Raw genomic sequence first — 17,957 nt, forward strand, 5'->3', positions numbered from 1 at the left:
CGCCATCAGTGATGAACTTAATGAAATTCAAGGTACAAGGTGATAGTTGGGTATTTGAATTCACATTAGATGAACTGTAGGGTGTATATGATATCTAAAAGAGTGATATCTATTTTGGACATTCTTAAGCAAGTCTCGGAAGACAGCCGCATCGAATTTTTACTTTGCATTTTTTTAAATATTGGCTGGAAATATGAGTTTGAAATTTCAACTGCAGGATGATTTTTAAAAGATATTTTAATAAATATTATCAAAAGATTTTACCATCTATTATTCGCCCTGCGATACTATCCATCTCTGTACCTGCTCCAACAAGAAACCGAACAGTACCTGAGATCCTTCCCATGCTCTGGTCCCTTAATCATTTCCCGGTACAATACGCACGCGCGCGCTATTTCAGCAATTTCATGTATTTCAAGAATTATATGTCAGAATTCATGAATTACTGTATACAATGCTACCAATCACTACAGTGGTTTTTCATCCTAGATTACACTGAAACACATGCTGTAGTTGGCATTCCCCGCATGTCTGTGCAACCAGTTGCTTCCTCTTAAGATTTTTTGGAAATCCGCCAAACAGTGTGGAAAGTTTCAAGGTACCAAATGTTTGTCTTCAGCTGTGTGATCGCATCTGGGATTCCGTAGAAGCGGTATTTGATGTATGCTAGGTCACCATTCAGGCCTTTGTGAATGCAAATACGACAGTTGTTTGGTAAAAAGGGGGGAGAAATTCCCTAAGAGTTTTTTTTTTTTCGCGTCAAATAGGCAAGGCACTAAGCAGGAAACAGGTTTGTAACTCAGAAAACCGAAGTTTCTGAACAAAGGAATAAAACAAATCAAATAGGGTATATTCTCCAGGTAGGTGGAGACGTTCTAAATCTAAGACGGTTATTTTTGGCAACACGGAATAGTAAGGCAATCAAATGGTAATTTCTAGGAAATCGTGATATACGCTAGTTCTGTTCTGCGCACTTCGGCACTCATGGAGATTTAACATTCCAGTTTTGCGGTTTTCGTGCGTGTCCGTGAAATGGCTTTGACTGGCGCTAGTGCTGTCAGACCACTGGTGGCGCCTGCTTAAAGCCACGCAAAACGTAAAGTTCTATTGGAGTCATGTTTCACGTGAGAGATTTTAGCCACCAGTCACGTCATGTTGTGGGACACGTCGATTAAGACTAAATATTACCCCAACCTTCTATTCTACGGATGAGGCATTTTAATGGTTCGCGGTGTCTCCAGTTTTTCAAGTGCTACTGAGCGGTATGTACAGTTTGCGGCAAACAAACAGTACAAGAATTACAAGCATGCTCTCTACTCTGTTCACGAAGATAGGTGGTTATAACATACAAGGTATCGATGGCAACACGTATCTACATGCGTCGGTACAGCATGTGTTCGAAATGCTCACCTTCACTCATTGTTCATAATGGTCCTGTAGATTGTTGGACATGTTGACGAACGCAGGTGTGTTGCGGTTGAACACGTAAACGAACGAAGATCAAGCCCTCTCCATATACAGTATGTGGCTCTGTTATTCGTACAGGCTTCATTTTCTATAAAGTCGATTTGTCAATGATAATTCGTTGCTCAAAACCATACTTATCTACATACAGGCAGGAAGATTTTATATGAATGTGCCGGTATCGACACACGCGTGTACCAGTTGTATTCGTACATATGGACAGGATGATGCGCAACGTTTATTTGCGATGAAAAGTCTGTGACGGCATACTAGTCAAGTGTGTTAGTCTCCTTCCTAGTGTATCTGTGGTGGGCATGGGTAGGAGTGCAGGGTTAAGTACGGAGCTTACGAACACTATACATCAACTGCCACTTCAAGGATTTTCATTACGAAAAATTGGACAGCTGGTCAATAGAACACATTCTACGGTGCAATATGTGGTTGATAAATTTAAATAGAAAGGCACTATCAAGAACACTCCCAGGAAACCCAGGAGAAAATGTTTAACTGAAAGGAAAAAACATTTTTTGCTCGGCTGCTAGTCAGATTCCAAATTAAGTGCACCAGTATTGATGCAACTCAAGAAGAAACGACCTGGAAAGAAGATCAGCAACTCCACCATCCATCGGATCCTGTGTCGGCATGGGTACTATAGAAGAATCCCTCGGAGAAGGCCATACCGTAAGTAGAAAGAAAAAAAAAACAGATGGTTTAGACTGACATTCGCTAATTCTAATTCTGGAATGAAGTTATCTGGTCGGATGAGACATAAATTAACCTTTTCGGGTCAGATGGCATCCACAGAATATGGAGAAAAATTAGTACGGACTATTATTTAGCAAATACACTCCCAACTGTAAAATACGGTGGTGGGTCTGTAATGCTTTGGGGCTGTATGTTAGCCAGAGGTGTGGGTAACATATATTTCATTGACGGAATAATGAACAGGGAGGGCTATAATGCAATCCTGAGGGCAAACGTGAAGCAGAGTGCCGAAAAAATAGGGATGCCACCTGTTTATATGTTCCAGCATGATAATGACCCAAAACACACTGCTGACATTAATAAGACATGGTTGATCTGGAACATTCCTAAGCAACTTAGAACACCTCCCCAGTCTCCAGATTTAAATCCCATCGAATATCTTTGGGCTACGTTAAAGAGGAATGAATATCCGTAGGCAACGTGTGCGTACGAAGGAGGAACTTAAAAGTGTGATTCTTCAGGAATGGCAGAAAATCAACTCTGATATGTGCAAGAAATTAGTGTATTCTATACGGCGACGATGTCAAGCAGTTATAAAGGCTAGGGGACATTTCACTAGAAACTAACGTGTTCCAGGAACCCTTTATTTTTTGTTTATTTCAAGCGTTCGATTTGCTTGTACGAATATTAAAGATACAAAATTTTGGGCGCGCTTTTCTTTATTCGAAGCTGTATGTTTTGTTAACATGGTTGCAAACAGATATACTAGGTATATGTTTTCTGAAGGCTTTGTTGAATATATGTCCAATGAATGAAATCCTTTTCAGTTTATTATTTTCTGGCAGTGCGTTGAGGTACTAAAGCAAACAGCCCGCACGAATAAATAGGTACATACTGTATTTAACATTTCAAATGTATTATTCTATATAAAAACAAAATTTGGCTTGATTGGATGTGTCCTTTTCTTTAAGTGGTGTCCGTACATTTGTTGAGTGTTGTTTTATTTTCGATTTCGTTCCCACTTACAGTAATTCGTTCAGAGAGGATGGATTACCTAATTGTACTTCCTCCGAAAACTTTTTTTTGGATATTTTTTTACGTCGCATGGACACAGATAGGTCTTATGGCGACGATGGGACAGGAAAGGGCTAGGACTGGGAAGGAAGCGGCCGTGGCCTTAAGGTACAGCCTGGTGTGAAAATGGGGAAACCACGGAAAACCATCTTCAGGGCTGCCGACAGTGGGGTTCGAACCCACTATATCCCGAATACTGGATACTGGCCGCACTTAAGCGACTGCAGCTATCGAGCTCGGTAAAGCAAAAGATTACCACCATCTATAAAAATAACTTTTGAGAAACATAGCTGTGGCTGCCATTCGAGATCCAGTATTAATTTTGAGGAACTATTTGTACGGTCAATGCGTACTTATTGTTAATACCATTTTTCTTAGTTCTGTTTGATGTCTACAATTTTTTTTCCTATTCCCAGACTTATGTGATTTATGTCTGTATTTTAAATAGTGCCGTTTATAGCATCTTACGTAGTGATATCGTATGTATTAGTTTATGAAGTATACTTTGTCCTACTAGAGCCTTCGTGGCTCAGGCGGCAGCGCGCCGGCCTCTCACCACTGGGTTCCGTGGCTCAAATCCCGGTCACTCAATGTGAGATTTGTGCTAGACAAAGTGGAGGCGGACCGGGCGAGTTGGCCGTGCGCGTAGAGGCGCGCGGCTGTGAGCTTGCATCCGGGAGATAGTAGGTTCGAATCCCACTATCGGCAGCCCTGAAAAGGGTTTTCCGTGGTTTCCCATTTTCATACCAGGCAAATGCTGGGGCTGTACCTTAATTAAGGCCACGGCCGCTTCCTTCCAACTCCTAGCCCTTCCCTGTCCCATCGTCGCCATAAGACCTATCTGTGTCGGTGCAACGTAAAGCACCTGGCAAAAAAAAAAAAAAAAAAAGAAGCGGAGGCGGGACGGATTTTTCTCCGGGTACTCCGGTTTCCCCTGTCATATTTCATTCCAGCGACACTCTCCAATATCATTTCAGTTTATCTGTTATTCATTAATCATTGCCCCAGAGGAGTGCGATAGGCCTCGGCAGCCGGCACAATTGCTATCCTCGGCGCTAGATGGGGGACTTCATTCCATTCCTGACCCGGTCGAATGACTGGAAACAGGCTGTGGATTTTCATTTTCACTTTGTCCTACTGGCAACCCTGTACTTCAGGGAAATGTAAGCTAAAATGCCCTTTCTCCTACCTTGAGAAAATATATACAAATTTGAAAAATATTTTTCATCTAAAATTTCAAAATAATTGTTCAGGCCAGGGATGTATGCATCATTCGATATATTTTGATTTTGGGTTGAGTATACACTAGGTGTATGAACGTAGTTTGACTGTTCAGTATTTCTGTACTTAATATTGTTGGAAATTGGGAACCTCGTTAGTCCCTGTTTCTTGATATGATGTCGGGGACTTTTTACGGCCGGGTGCCCTTCCTGACGCCAACCTTAGTTGAGCTAATGAAGATGAAAAGAATGAAGGTGAATGAAATTGGGTAAGGGAGTGAAATGAATCGGCTATGGCATTTGAATTGGAATTCACTCGGCATTTGCCTGGAAGCGAAAGTGTAAAACCATAGAAAACCATTCTCTGGCACAGCCGACGGTGGTGTTCGAACCCACTCGTCTCCCAAATGCAGAGCTTGGGTCCTTAGCCGTTGATGCGCGTACCCACTCCGTTCAGTGATGGGGGAAACTCAAGCTAACAAGTATTTTTGTGCTCAGTTCAGTGTTATACGTGCATTTTATCGGACTAAAGAACCGTTTGATCAACTATTGGAGACGCAAAAGAGAACTCGGGTTTTAATATACTAAAACACCCGTGGCGCAGCTCTCACATTACGACTTTGATGTGCCCAGACGACTGATACCTAGCCCCATTTCCTGCAGTACTTCCTCGGCCTTGTAAACAATATCTGTCGCCTTAAAAACAAGCTTCCTTGTATCAGTTGTTCGTCAGTTGGTCTGACGAGGCCGAGTGAACACCATTCCGGCCTTTAGTCCAGAATAAAAACTGCCCCTGGACCAGCTGGCACGTGTCACGCTACTCGTACACCATGCCACGGGGCTAGCAAACATTACTATGAATTATTTCTGAACAAATATTACCTTTTTTCCCCCGTTCACTTGATTATTCTTCTTGCCCTTTTTACCAGTCTACTGGGGTCGGCACTTTATGAATTAAGCTCAGTTTTACGGTCTGATGCCTTCCCTGATGCTAAAACTATGTGTTCGTATAAAGATTTATAGTGTGACGTGCTGTGTGTAGATAGTGCATATTGAGCCCCCCAAACCAGAGGAATTAACTGCACGATGTTAAAAGCTCCGACACGGCAGCAAATCTAATCGAATCTGGTTAGTACGTTGACCACATAGCCAAGGAGCAGGACATGTACCCGTTATGTGAGTGATACCAATAAATTAATTTGGGATACGATAATCCCCAGAATAATTTTATTAGCATTATTGCATTCGGGCATCCCATCCCAAACATCTGACCATCCCACTTCAGATACTAACCATCCTCTTGAGATGAATGTCTGAAAAATAGGTGAGTGAAAAGTCAAATGTTTTAGCAGTCGGGAAGAGAGCTAACATAATGAATGTCCAACTATTCCTAAGTTGGCATTTGTTAACAACCGTATGCAAACAAGAACATCGTGTTAAAGTTGGCGCGCTTTTGATCCTTCCCTCTTTTCCATTTTGTACACCCTTTGACGATTGTGTCCATTGTGATTCGAGATTCTCTGCTCACTGGGGGGAACGTGCTAGTGGAACCACTGCCGCGGTTCTCTCCCCTCATTTGTAGAGCGGAGGTCGAAGTGAGTTGTTGTGCGTAATGGCGGATGCAGCGTCTGTTAAGGATGGCAGCGAAGAAGATGGTGTTTCAAACAATAATCCCTCGGGTGAAGGTTCTGAGTTAGAAAGTGGAAAGGAAATAGACACCTCTGCAGCTCCGAATAATGGCGGGGATTATGTTCGAGAGCTGATGCGTGAGAAGCAAAGCTTGTGTTCTTCAGAGTGCCCGAACGCTTTGCTGCTTCTTGACCAAGGTAATGCATTGTATTGAGTTCTAGTTAGTGGAAAAAGGAGGAAGATAATGGTACTTTTCCTTGTAATTACAGTAAATAGAATTTCTTTGTATTGATTGTTCACCGGTTACATAGCCGTACACACATTACTTTTTTATTTATTTATGATTATTTGTTGATATTTTGACCATTGTTTCTTTAATTCCTTTTCTCAGTGGCCTCTTTCTCAGTTATTTGGGCTCCACACTAATATGGATTACTGCAGTTTTACGGCTGGTTGCCCTTACCGACGCTAACCCTACGTGGAGGGATATATTCACTGTTGCGTGTTTTTGTGAGGTTGGTAGTGCGATGTGTTGCATGTAAATTATGACTGTCAGAAACATGCAGTCCCTGAGGTGGCTTAATTCGCCACCCGGCCGGGAATCTAACCCGGGGCGTTAAGAACGAAGGCCACTACGTTAACCATTCAGGCAAGGAGTGGGATGTTTCTTAATTAATTATTTTATTATTTCGTTGAACATTTTTACATATTAATGTTACAAACTGCCAACTATTAACTGTTACTACCGGGCGAGTTGGCCGTGTGGTCAGGGGCGTGCGGCTATGACCTTGCATCCTGGAGATAGTGGGTTCGAACTCCTCTGTCGTCAGCCTTGAAGATGGTTTTCTGTGGTTTCCCATTTTCATTCCAGGCAAATGCTTGGGCTGTAGCTTAGGGCTACGACCGTTTCCTTCCCACTGCTACCCCTTTCCTATCGCATCGTCCCTATAAGACCTGTGTCGGTGCGACGTAAAACAATTTTTTTAAAAGAAGATAACTGTTACGAAGTATTCACTACACCGTCTTAGTTTCATATTAAACGTAGCCTAAATTTACTGTGTAATTATTTGCTAATAGTAACTTTAGGTTTACAGATTTCTGTGTGTGTGTGGGGGGGGGGGGGGTAGCACAGTTGTATAGTCACTGGCGCTTCTCAGTGTAGCAGCTGTTCTAATACCGATCATGATGATGCTTGTTGTTTTAAGGGGCCTAACAAAACCGACCAATGCAAGTGAAATTTTAGATGTGAATTCCAGTTGAAACTAGAGGTTACGTGGCGTTGATCACGACATACATTATAACGTTAAACTACACGCGTGCGTGATCGCCCGACTACTTTCCTTTTTAGAATGAGACTCAGTTTATAATGAAGCTTTATATTTCCAGTACCGAGGCATTACTTTAGATGGATCATTTCTGTATTTTTATTTCGCCTTATAATTCCTAAAAGAATAGCGTTATTTAAGATTTGATTGTAAAATATTACGCTTACACACTTCCTTTTCTTTTTGTTTACAGGTAATTAGTTCCCAGCCAGTGAGCACTGTCACATGCCTATGTAAGTTATTTAATCATTATTTCTGATGATCAGTTTAATACTTTAATATCCTAAATGCATGTAAATCGTTATTCTTGAGAATGTTAACGAAATAACAAAAATGCTTTAAATGAGCATTATTTGAACGATCAGGTAGTTCGGAGTGCACTGAACTGTCCATTCTTTCATGATACGGAGCAGTTCTGTTATCTCCAGTTTCGTATGAGCATATACCAGATATTAGGACACCATTTTTATTGAAAACTGTAAGCGTTTGGTGACGAAAATTTCAAGCTTTAAATTGTAACTTGCGTTCAGTGTCTCAGATTTACCAACAATTCTTAACCGGAGCTAATACCTTAACATTCGTATATAATCTTTAGGTGACAGGCAAAAAGGAAAAAATAACAAATAACTCCTACGACCCCATAATGATGAAGTGTTCTTGGACGAGAGGATTATACTATGCGTGTTCTTCGGTTTGGACTGTTCGCCATTTGTGTTGGCCAGCTGCTTAAGCTTTCGCCTTCTGTACACAAAATTAGTACGTGTGATATTTTCGTCCTCGTAAGGCCAGAGTTCCTTTGTATAAACATTGTAAGTATTTCGCAATGGGAAACAAAAGAAATGCTCGTTACTGGTAGTCAGACTTTTTTAAAAACGTTGACTCATTTTATCCTTTCACTTCCCTGCGTGTGCTTTCCTTGTTGTCCTTGGATTTCAATGAGATTACTGTAAGTTGTTGTTATTCATTCATTCATTCATATCATTTTGCCCTTATGGACAATGTTGGAACTCGAATATCTCATCATGACAATTTTCACTTCTTTCCCTGTTTCCTTTGTTTTTTCTGTCCTCAATGTTCCTGTCTTCTCATTTACTATAAATTTTGTATTCCTAATTTTGTTTCTGATTTTTTTTCTGTCTCCTATCATTTGCTGTTGATCCCCACCTGCCTTAAGTCTTCATCCGTTTCATGATACCAATTTGTTTTCTTGCTTGTACTGTTTACTACATCAAATATTTTCTTTGTAAGTCTGTTGTCTATTCTCTGTATGTGCCCATAGAAAGTAAGTCTGCGTTTCCTGATCATGTGTGTGAATCTCCCAGTGTGCTGGTACAGCTCTTCGGTAGGTCGTTTTATCCATATGCCATCTCTGTGTATTGGTCCAAATATTTTTCTGAGAATTTTACGTTCTATTTTTTTCTGTCTCTGTGATGCCTGATGCTGCAATTGTGGTCGTTTCTGACGCATACAAGGCTTCTGTTAATACGACTGCTTTGTAGTGTCTAAGTTTGGCATGTCTTGATATGCTTTTCTTCTTCTTCTTCTTCTTCTTATTATTATTATTATTATTATTATTATTATTACCGGGCGAGTTGGCCGTGCGGTTGGGGGCACGCAGCAGTGAGCTTGCATCTGGGAGATGGTGAGTTCGAACCCCGGTGACGGCCGCCCTGAAGATGATTTTTCTTTGAGAACTTTCAAATGCCGACTTCGTACGATGTGGAGTGTCAAATGGACTTCGTTGCGCTCATCAAAAATAGATTGCTTCTACCGGGTTTGAACCCGCGGACTTGGGATCCAGAGGCGATACATTGTCACTGATCTAGAGGGAGAAATTGTCTGGAAACTGTGCAATTAGGTTTCCACTTCTGAGATGAAAACGATGTATGGAATAACATCTGGTAAGAATACTGTACCCGATGCAGACACTGCACCGAGGACGAATCACTGGGACATGTGTATCTATTTTGTGATAGAGGAACGTTACTACGTAATTCACGCCATCACATCGTGAAGTCTTAAGGTCGCTAAAGCTTTGCAACATAAAGGGTCTCAAGTGCACGAAGAAATCCCATACGTTTCCTCAGAGGGATCTTCTGGAAGAGTTGATACTTCTGCATATTCTAAGACCTCTAGACATGACATAATAATTGACCCTTCTGTCCGATTCTAGGTTGGTCTTCAACAAGTTGAGGAGAGGGATAAAGAAAAGAAAGCTATGTATGAATCTACCGTTAATTATTTCAAAGACATGTATGTTTAAATGCGTTAGGTGTATTAATAGGAGCACGAGGTGCTATACCTCTTTATTTAGGCTAATTCTTACGGTATAATGAACTGTTCAGGACGATCATATTTGTATAACTTACTGATTGCGTTTTTCAAGTGGAGTTAGCTTTTAATTTGGATGGACGTATTCTTCATTCCCTGCTGAAGGTACAATTTTTAAGGTCTGATTCGAACATTTTGACCTCTCTTTGAATTGTAACTATTTTCCAATTTAGAGGCTAATGATTTGTGTTCCACCCAAAGCTCTAAACTCCTTTCTCGTGCAAGTACCGTTTTCCATTAGCAACTGACATTGCGCGTCGGGGGTTACTATCCCCAGAATACGAAAGTATTGCATACTTGCCATCCCTTCCGATTTACCCGGAAACTTTCCGTTTTTTAACTCGTCTTCCGATTTTCCGATTTATTCTTACTTCCTTTTATTGACCAATATAACCTCCAGTACGGTCAATAATCTTTCCCTGGGAGAACGGATAAATTCTTATGTGCTTGCGTAATTTACGCAATCTCATTTTCAAGCGTATTTATTTTATGCTTTATTTCGCGAGTGTATCGTCCGTCGCCTTCGTGTTTCGTTTCCCGCTCACTACAGCAGCATGTGTGCTTTACAGCCGGGTATTCGGGACGGAAATCGTCCTAGCGTTAGCGACTCAGTTAATCGGAACGAAATAATGAGTTTGTTTTTGCGTGGTTCGCGGACTGTTAAAATCGTTTCTGCGCGTAGTTTCGTTGGAGTTGTAGGTCGCGTGTTTTTTCTTGCGATTCTGTGCACCTCCCTCCCCCCTTCCCCTCTGTCAAAGTCGTATGTTAATAATGTATGAGACACATTGATCTGTTTTGTATGTTGTAGTTTCGCGTATTTCTGTGCATTTATGTTCATTCTTACTTCATAATGTTAATGAGTTGCATGTATTTCAAGGAATTGTGTGGGTGACAGTTTCTGGTATTTTGTTCATGTTGTGGCTAACAAACCTAACAGACGTTATCTCCAATTGTTCAGAGATGCCTGTAAAATTTAATTTCCGTTCATTTTACTGTCTAATAAAAGAAAATATAAATTTTGTTGCGTGTATCGGTGTGATATAAATGTGTGTCATAAATGAGAATGATAGCTGCATTTCCATGTAACCATTTTTGTGTTTTCTTAGTTTATGATTTTAAAATTAATGGTCAGTTCGCACTGTAATTGTAGATATGTATGTCTTCTATTGTCTTTTTTTCCACTTAAACCGTGGCGCAATATATGTGATGAAATCCAAGAATTAAACATTCTTCCTATTTTTGATTTCTAAAAGTTCGCAGGTATGGTATTATATCGAGTCTTCAAACTATTATCATTATCATCCTCGTTATTACTGTTCTTGTTGCCAAGATTGTCGTATACTCAAGAAAAGAACACCTTTGAAGAAGACATCTTTATTATTGACCGTTAGGATGCTGAAGCAGATACGCAGGTGGCGTGGCGTCGGCATTCAATCAATGAAACTGCGAGACGCCAGGCCAGACGGCAGCTGCTTGAATTTGTCTTGTTAGAGGGGGGGAATTTCATAATATGGCCCTCGTGATACTCTTCGACTGGCGTCTCCACGGACTCGCCTCCATATATATGCATCAATTTGATTTACGTCGCACCGACACAGATAGGTCTTACGACGACGATGGGGTAGGAAAGGATTAGTAGTGGGAAGGAAGCGACGGTGGCCTTAATGTACAGACAGCCGGGCTGAGTGGCACAGGCGGTTGAGGCGCTGGCCTTCTGACCCCAATTTGGCAGGTTCGATCCTTGTTCAGTCCGGTGGTATTTGAAGGTGCTTAAATACCTTAGCCTCGTGTCGTTAGCTTTACTGGCACGTAAAAGAACTCCTGTGGGACTGAATTCCGGCACCTCGGCGTCTCCGAAAACCGTAAAAGTAGTTAGTGGTTCGTAAAACCAATAACATTATTATTATTATTATTATTATTATTATTATTATTAATGTACATCCCAGCATTTGCCTGGCGTGAAAACGGGAAAGCACGGTCTCAGCCACTCTCCAACCCTGAGACCCACCGTGCCAAGTGACACAGGCGAGCTTCTCGAAACAAGCGTTGCTGCCTTTCCTCCTCCTTCAGTGTATCCTAGTATCTATAGGTGGGCCGGCGTAAGGTTGCACATGACAGCTGCGCACAATATTGGTAACACTGCAATGGCGCACGAAGCGATGTTGCCGCTGTAACAACAGCTGATTGCACGACACATGTGTTGTTAAAAACATGGGAGAAATGTTTTTAATGTCATCGCGATGATACACAATACAAATGAAATCTGCCGACAAAAATTGAACTTTCAACTCACCGATTATTCATCACACAAAATTATACGAGATAAATATACTACGAAGTTCTTATTATCGCGATGTTAGAAAACACGGAAGAAATCGGCCGACAAGGATCTCACTTCATATACACCTTCACCAATAAGTGTTAGAATAATATACACCGGTGCTAACACAAAAGGTTTCAAGTAAATTCTATAAAATTTACGAAAATTCAGAAACCTTATTTTCATACCTGATTCACAAAGGCAGAGGCTCGATACCCTTCAGTTCACTGCCATCACTACCGTCGCCTTCTTTGTCACTGTCATCATCGTCTAGGCAGATCATCAACTCCTGAGAGTCACTGATGATGCCATGTATTGCCATTGCCTAATTAATGAATGCTGCGACATGGCTAAATTACTTCCTGCACAAAGCCGCATCCATTGGAGCAATACTCTCCCGGAACAGTCTTTCCACTTCAGTAACTGTGAAGGACGTGTTATAAGTGCATACGTAATGTTTTATTTCACCCCATACCGTACCAACTCAATGAGGTTGAAGTGACAGTGGTACGGCGGCAACCTAATAACCTCGTGCCCTTGTTCCTTCGCTACCTCGTCGACTATTTTTTCTTTTTTTGCTATTTGCTTTACATCGCACCGACACAGATAGGTTTTATAGCGACGATGGGACAGGAAAGGCCTAGGAATGGGAAGGAAGCGACCGTTGTCTTAATTAAGGTACACCCCCAGCATTTGCCTGGAGTGAAAATGGGAAACCACGGAAAACCATCTTCAGGGCTGCCGACAGTGGAATTCGAACCCTCTATCTCCCGAATGCGAGCTCACAGCTGCGCGCCCCTAACCGCACGGCCAACTCGCCCGGTGTCGACTAATTTAGTCGTACACATATGCGCTGGGATATTTCTTTACTGCAGCCATTCCACTTACAGTTCTTTACGGGCGCTCGAAGAAGGGGTCTTGTCCATTATTACGGAGTGGTAACGTGCATTGTCCATAACAATGACAGAAGGGACTTTGAGCTGTAAAAATCGTACTCGTGTCTTCGTATTGCATCAGCCTGGAAAGAATTAATTCCTATTACACGAGATAGCTTAATTCGTTTCTTTCCCGGAGTGCTGTGAAACAAGTCCCTACTATCAGCCCCGTTTTCGTTATTGCTATGTACCCCAGTCACTTTTTCCTTTGTTCTTGGAGACGAACACCTGTTTGAATGACAGTACGCTTTGAAAGCCCTAATGTTTGAGATATGCGATCCACAACATGATCTACAGGAACGGAGAGACGGCTATACAAGCGTACGAATTTCGTCTCCCTTTCGTAAAACTCACGAGTTCTCCGCACTAATTCTAATGCCTGACTATTAAGGGACACTCCGCGGCTCAAAGGATTATCACTTCGCGCTTCATGACTATGTTGTCATTTCCGAGACATCGCACTGCATTCGTTAAAATAAAATTTCACAATTATCTCAAAATGAAAATAAAACTTTCATAAACGCGCGAATCACACCTGACCACGTGCTAGCGGCGACAGACAAAACGGCAACACTTCAATACAGTAGTCAAGCTACTTATAGATGGCACCACTATACTACCTATATTGCCAACAACAATCAACTGAAAATAGTTCGTATTTATTTTGTAGCTCGCTTAAACCTTGTAATATATTTTAAATGCTCATATTTGTGTAGGCAAATAAAAGATTATGAACACTATACGGAATTAAATACGAATTAACATGAATAAAATGCGTAACTGTATCTGACATAAAAAATAGTGGATTGGTGATTCTGACTGACGGGTGACGTTCTTCATTTCATTTTTGTAGTGGTGCCAACATGACTTACAACTGTCAAGTGCAACCTTGTGCCGGCCCACCTATAAGGCAGTAGGCCCTTACCTGTGTCTAAAATCATTGCGGAAGCCCAATTTTTAAAAGATACATCTGTTAACGGATGTCTTTCTGCGGAAGTGGGCAGTCAAGGACCAGCTTGCAAACAGCCTGCTACTAAGTTCAGACGCGCCGTTAATAGCTCTCAAGGTGTTACGAAACAAAAGCGATTGTTTCTCTTCAACTCGGTGACTGTCGGCTGGGGACCAAATGACCGTCAGTACTTCGGCAGTGTCCGTGAAGGCAGGGGCCAAGGGCTTTCTTTGCCGCTGCCGTGGATTGATACACAAGGTTTCTGTTCATAGCACTTACGTCATCGTCGTCAACCACCTGACCAGACGAAGCGTACGAACAAAAGAAAATCGCACAATGAGAATGCTTGAGCGATATTGTCAGCATTTTTCAAAATTATAGTTTATTTTTGTCAGTATCGTACAACCTAATTATTCTACATAGTACCTATCTCGTATGTCCCCAGTGCCTAGTTATGTAGGTTGGCATCCCACATGCGCATGCGTACTAGACGTTGCGTGGCGTTTTCAACGATATCAGTATTACTTTGCTCTTCCGATCTTTTAAGGCGATGCTGTCAATTATCGAGCATAATTCTTGCGTCTTTCTCGGTAATTAAATGTATAGATCTCCCAGTGCAGCATGGGCTCCTTTCCTCTTCGCTGTCCGAGAGAGCCTCTTGGCTCAGTTAATTGAAATGGCATGTGGTGGGCGGGGCGGAGACAAGTGGCCGCGACATGAATAGATAGCTGTAACCACTTTATATCTGATTGGCCAAGTGCAGTGGAAAGATTTAATTACGGGAAATAGCCCGCGATTTGTTAACACTATTTTATTCGTTGATCAAAAGTTTACGAGAGTTACAAGGAACTTACTGTGTTTTTCTAATTGGTGCAGCTCATTGTCTGCTGACTCGATCATTCTTAAAAAGAAGTCCGACGCCAAAGCTTTGCTGGAAAATCTCTCGATTTGGTAGGTCTGTCGTATATACTGGGTTGGAGTCCCGTTGCCCCGTATCAAAAGCGTCACATATGAACACCATTGATGTAAATCCGATCATAATTCAAACAAAATAAAAACATACATCAAAATAATCTATTTATGTTGTGTATACCAACGTGTGTAAAGGGTCAGTACGCTCCACATCATTATCCAACTACGTCACCAGGTTCGTAAGGCATTCTTCTTGAACTACTAGTATAACCTCTTGGTAAGCGCACTGTACAGTATTATACAATTCGTCAGCGGTGTAGTACAGTTTTTCTGCGGGAATATCCTGATGAAATCTTACAGTGCTTTGTTACAGGTTTTGAGGTCAGGGCTTCGAGGTGGTCAGTTGAGAGGAGAATATAAGATGGATGACCCACGGCCAACTCAGAGGTATGGAAACACCGTATTGAGATATTCGCCAACGCAAAGGGCATAATGGGTAGTTGCCCCATCTTTTCGAAACCAGCAAGACGTTCCTGCTGGCATGTAAACCAAGTTTGCGACATATCAAGACAGCTATGTTTATTTATGGACCCGTCAAAGAAATACGGATCATAAATTTGCCTGCTGTCCACACTAGGGTGACCAGATGTCCTGCTTTTCGCAGGATGCTCATTTTTCAAACACCATATCCTGCGCTCCGCGAAGAGTCTCTAGAGTCGTATAAATATCCTGCTTTTTTTTAAATATCCTGCAAAAGTACTGCGAAATGAGTTTTGTGTTATAAAACGTTCAATTTCTTTTCCAAAATTTGTATTATGTAATTATGTATTATTCAAACGAATGGAGATGAGCGAGAAATAAAGTACATATAATTTAAGTTAGCTACAACTGAAAACGTAAACACATTCGTTTCCGGTTCTCATTACATTCACGACAGGAAGTGCAGTGCAGTATACTGTATTTTGTGTAGTGATGATTATCCAGATTATCTGGTGTGTGTTTTAAGCTGTCGGCGGTAATCACGCCGAAAGTAAAAGATAAATGTGTACTGAATGCCGATTTACAGTTTCTCTGCCCGTTTATAGTGCCAGATAAATAGAAAAACGACGTTCGCTACATCAAATCTTCAGAGTATTTAATAGCGAACGTCGGGAAAAGCGATATTTTACGATATTTGGAATCTAATAAGCATAAACTCACCAACAATGCTGCTGCATCCAGCTCATTTCTCACTACTTTCTTTCGAGAAGCTGAACTGGGGTCAGTTGATAAGATATTGGTATCTTCTGAAGGCAGTTTTGCATTCCATACTGTTGAACATAACCAAGCATTTCGCTCGGTAGACTGCGCATCTCAACACTTCAGAATAGAACGTTCAATTACAATAATCCACCGAGTAGGTCTCGCATGCAGTGTAAATGTAATTTCCTGCTGTTTGTTTCTGAATATCTGGTCGCCCTAGTCCACATCAGCCATATCATGACTTCGGCAGGGTTTTACTCGTCTTCTCATAAAGGCACGGGTTTTCTGGTGACCAAAACACCACTTTTAGATATAGAGAGCTCCGGTAGGTCTTGTATATAACTCACTCGTAATTAAATATCACCATATCCCGATTCCGGATTGTGTCAGACGTCTGTGGAAGAGCGGCACATGCTTCCTTGCTTTGACTCAAGCTATTGTCCTATAATTCTTGCACTTGCATAGGTCGAAATGAGCGTAACCCGAGATGCGGCTTATTTCGATGATGGTCTTCTTAGTGGATCTTTCCACTTTTCTGCGGCTTCTCTGCATTGTTCCTCGTGATTTAATGTTTGCCACTGTGTGGTTTATCCTTTGTGCTACTTGTGGTGAAGAGCTTGTGTTCTCGCCGCAGAAGTTTCAATTTTGAGGGAACCCGACGTCCGAATCTCTTTTATAAGTCTCTGTGCACCTCTTCCATTGTCTTGTTTGTTTGTGCCGTGTCATGAAACCAGCTGCCATAATGCCTTTTTCATACCTACCACATATTCAGTCATACATGTTTAAAAAAGAAACCGTCACAGATAACAGGAAACTACAATAACAACATATTATATATCTCAGATTCTGGGGGGTTACGAGACTTTGTGCTCATCCTATACTCGTTTGTTTGAAGTATTTCAATCTCAGGGACATAAACAGGATATCTACTGTTTTATGTGGAATCTAAACCTCAGGGACTTCACTCAGCGTTTACAAACTTTTGAGAGGAATGGGTTTAAAAAAATTAAAAAAATAATTTCTCAACCTATTTACTGGTTAAAGAATTTTGTAAATATGCATTAGGTTTGATATGAAATAAAAAGCATGATAATGCGTTGTAGCAGTCAGTGTAAGGTTAGTGTGTATGAAGGAAACGTTATCGCTCATTTTCCGTAGACTGCATTTTTCAAACATGTTTCTCTGTTAACTTCTGAAGAATCTTAATGACTTTGTCAACAATAGTTGTTTGAAATGTTATATCTGCATGCAGAACACTAACCTAAGTATGTTATGACCCAAAATTAAAATTACTAATTATGGAAACATATTTCTAGAAGTCGCTTTCGTATTTGTTGAATTTAAGTATCACAGTTCAAAATAAGACCGAACAGAATGCACAACTTTTAATGAATGGGCCAACCATGAATGAAACTTCGAACATCGACACACAAACAGCCGCCATTTTGTATAATTAATAAGTGAATTTGATAATGCCTATGTTATTTCTGAAATGTAGAATTCTATTGTTAACATTCAGATTAAAATTGTATTTAGAAAGTTCCATTGCATTGCATGTAGTCGTGGCTGAGTTAATGTTTGTATTTATTTAACATATTCTCTTTATTATTGTAATTTCAGTTATTTGTACAGTGGATTAATAAATAGATGCTTAGAAGATCTGAAGGTAGTTGAAGAAGGCCGTGTGTCACTGCCCATTTTGTGCGTTCGCTAGCCATATTTCAATTTTGTCAAAATATTGCTTGGCATTTAACGTATTCTGCTGATTCGTTCATTACTGGGGTCAGTAGGGTGTAAACTCTAGTAAGGAGATTTTGAGGTGCCAGTAAGAGCTTGTTTGATTTTGTGTGT

The 17,957-nt window shown here is 41.1% G+C and overlaps 1 protein-coding gene across 1 annotated transcript in view; it reads left to right on the top strand.

Annotated features, from left to right (window-relative positions):
• Positions 1-6,075: 6,075 nt before the first annotated feature.
• The window catches only part of LOC136875846 (KH domain-containing, RNA-binding, signal transduction-associated protein 3), an 814,322-nt gene continuing 802,440 nt past the window's right edge, over positions 6,076-17,957 (top strand). Inside the window, exon 1 of the mRNA XM_068228215.1 lies at positions 6,076-6,289. Coding sequence (XP_068084316.1) covers positions 6,076-6,289 — 214 coding nt within the window. The remainder of the gene's footprint in view (positions 6,290-17,957) is intronic.

The sequence above is a fragment of the Anabrus simplex genome, chromosome 6 (assembly GCF_040414725.1).
Source record: "Anabrus simplex isolate iqAnaSimp1 chromosome 6, ASM4041472v1, whole genome shotgun sequence".
Classification (NCBI taxonomy): Eukaryota; Metazoa; Arthropoda; class Insecta; order Orthoptera; family Tettigoniidae; genus Anabrus; species Anabrus simplex.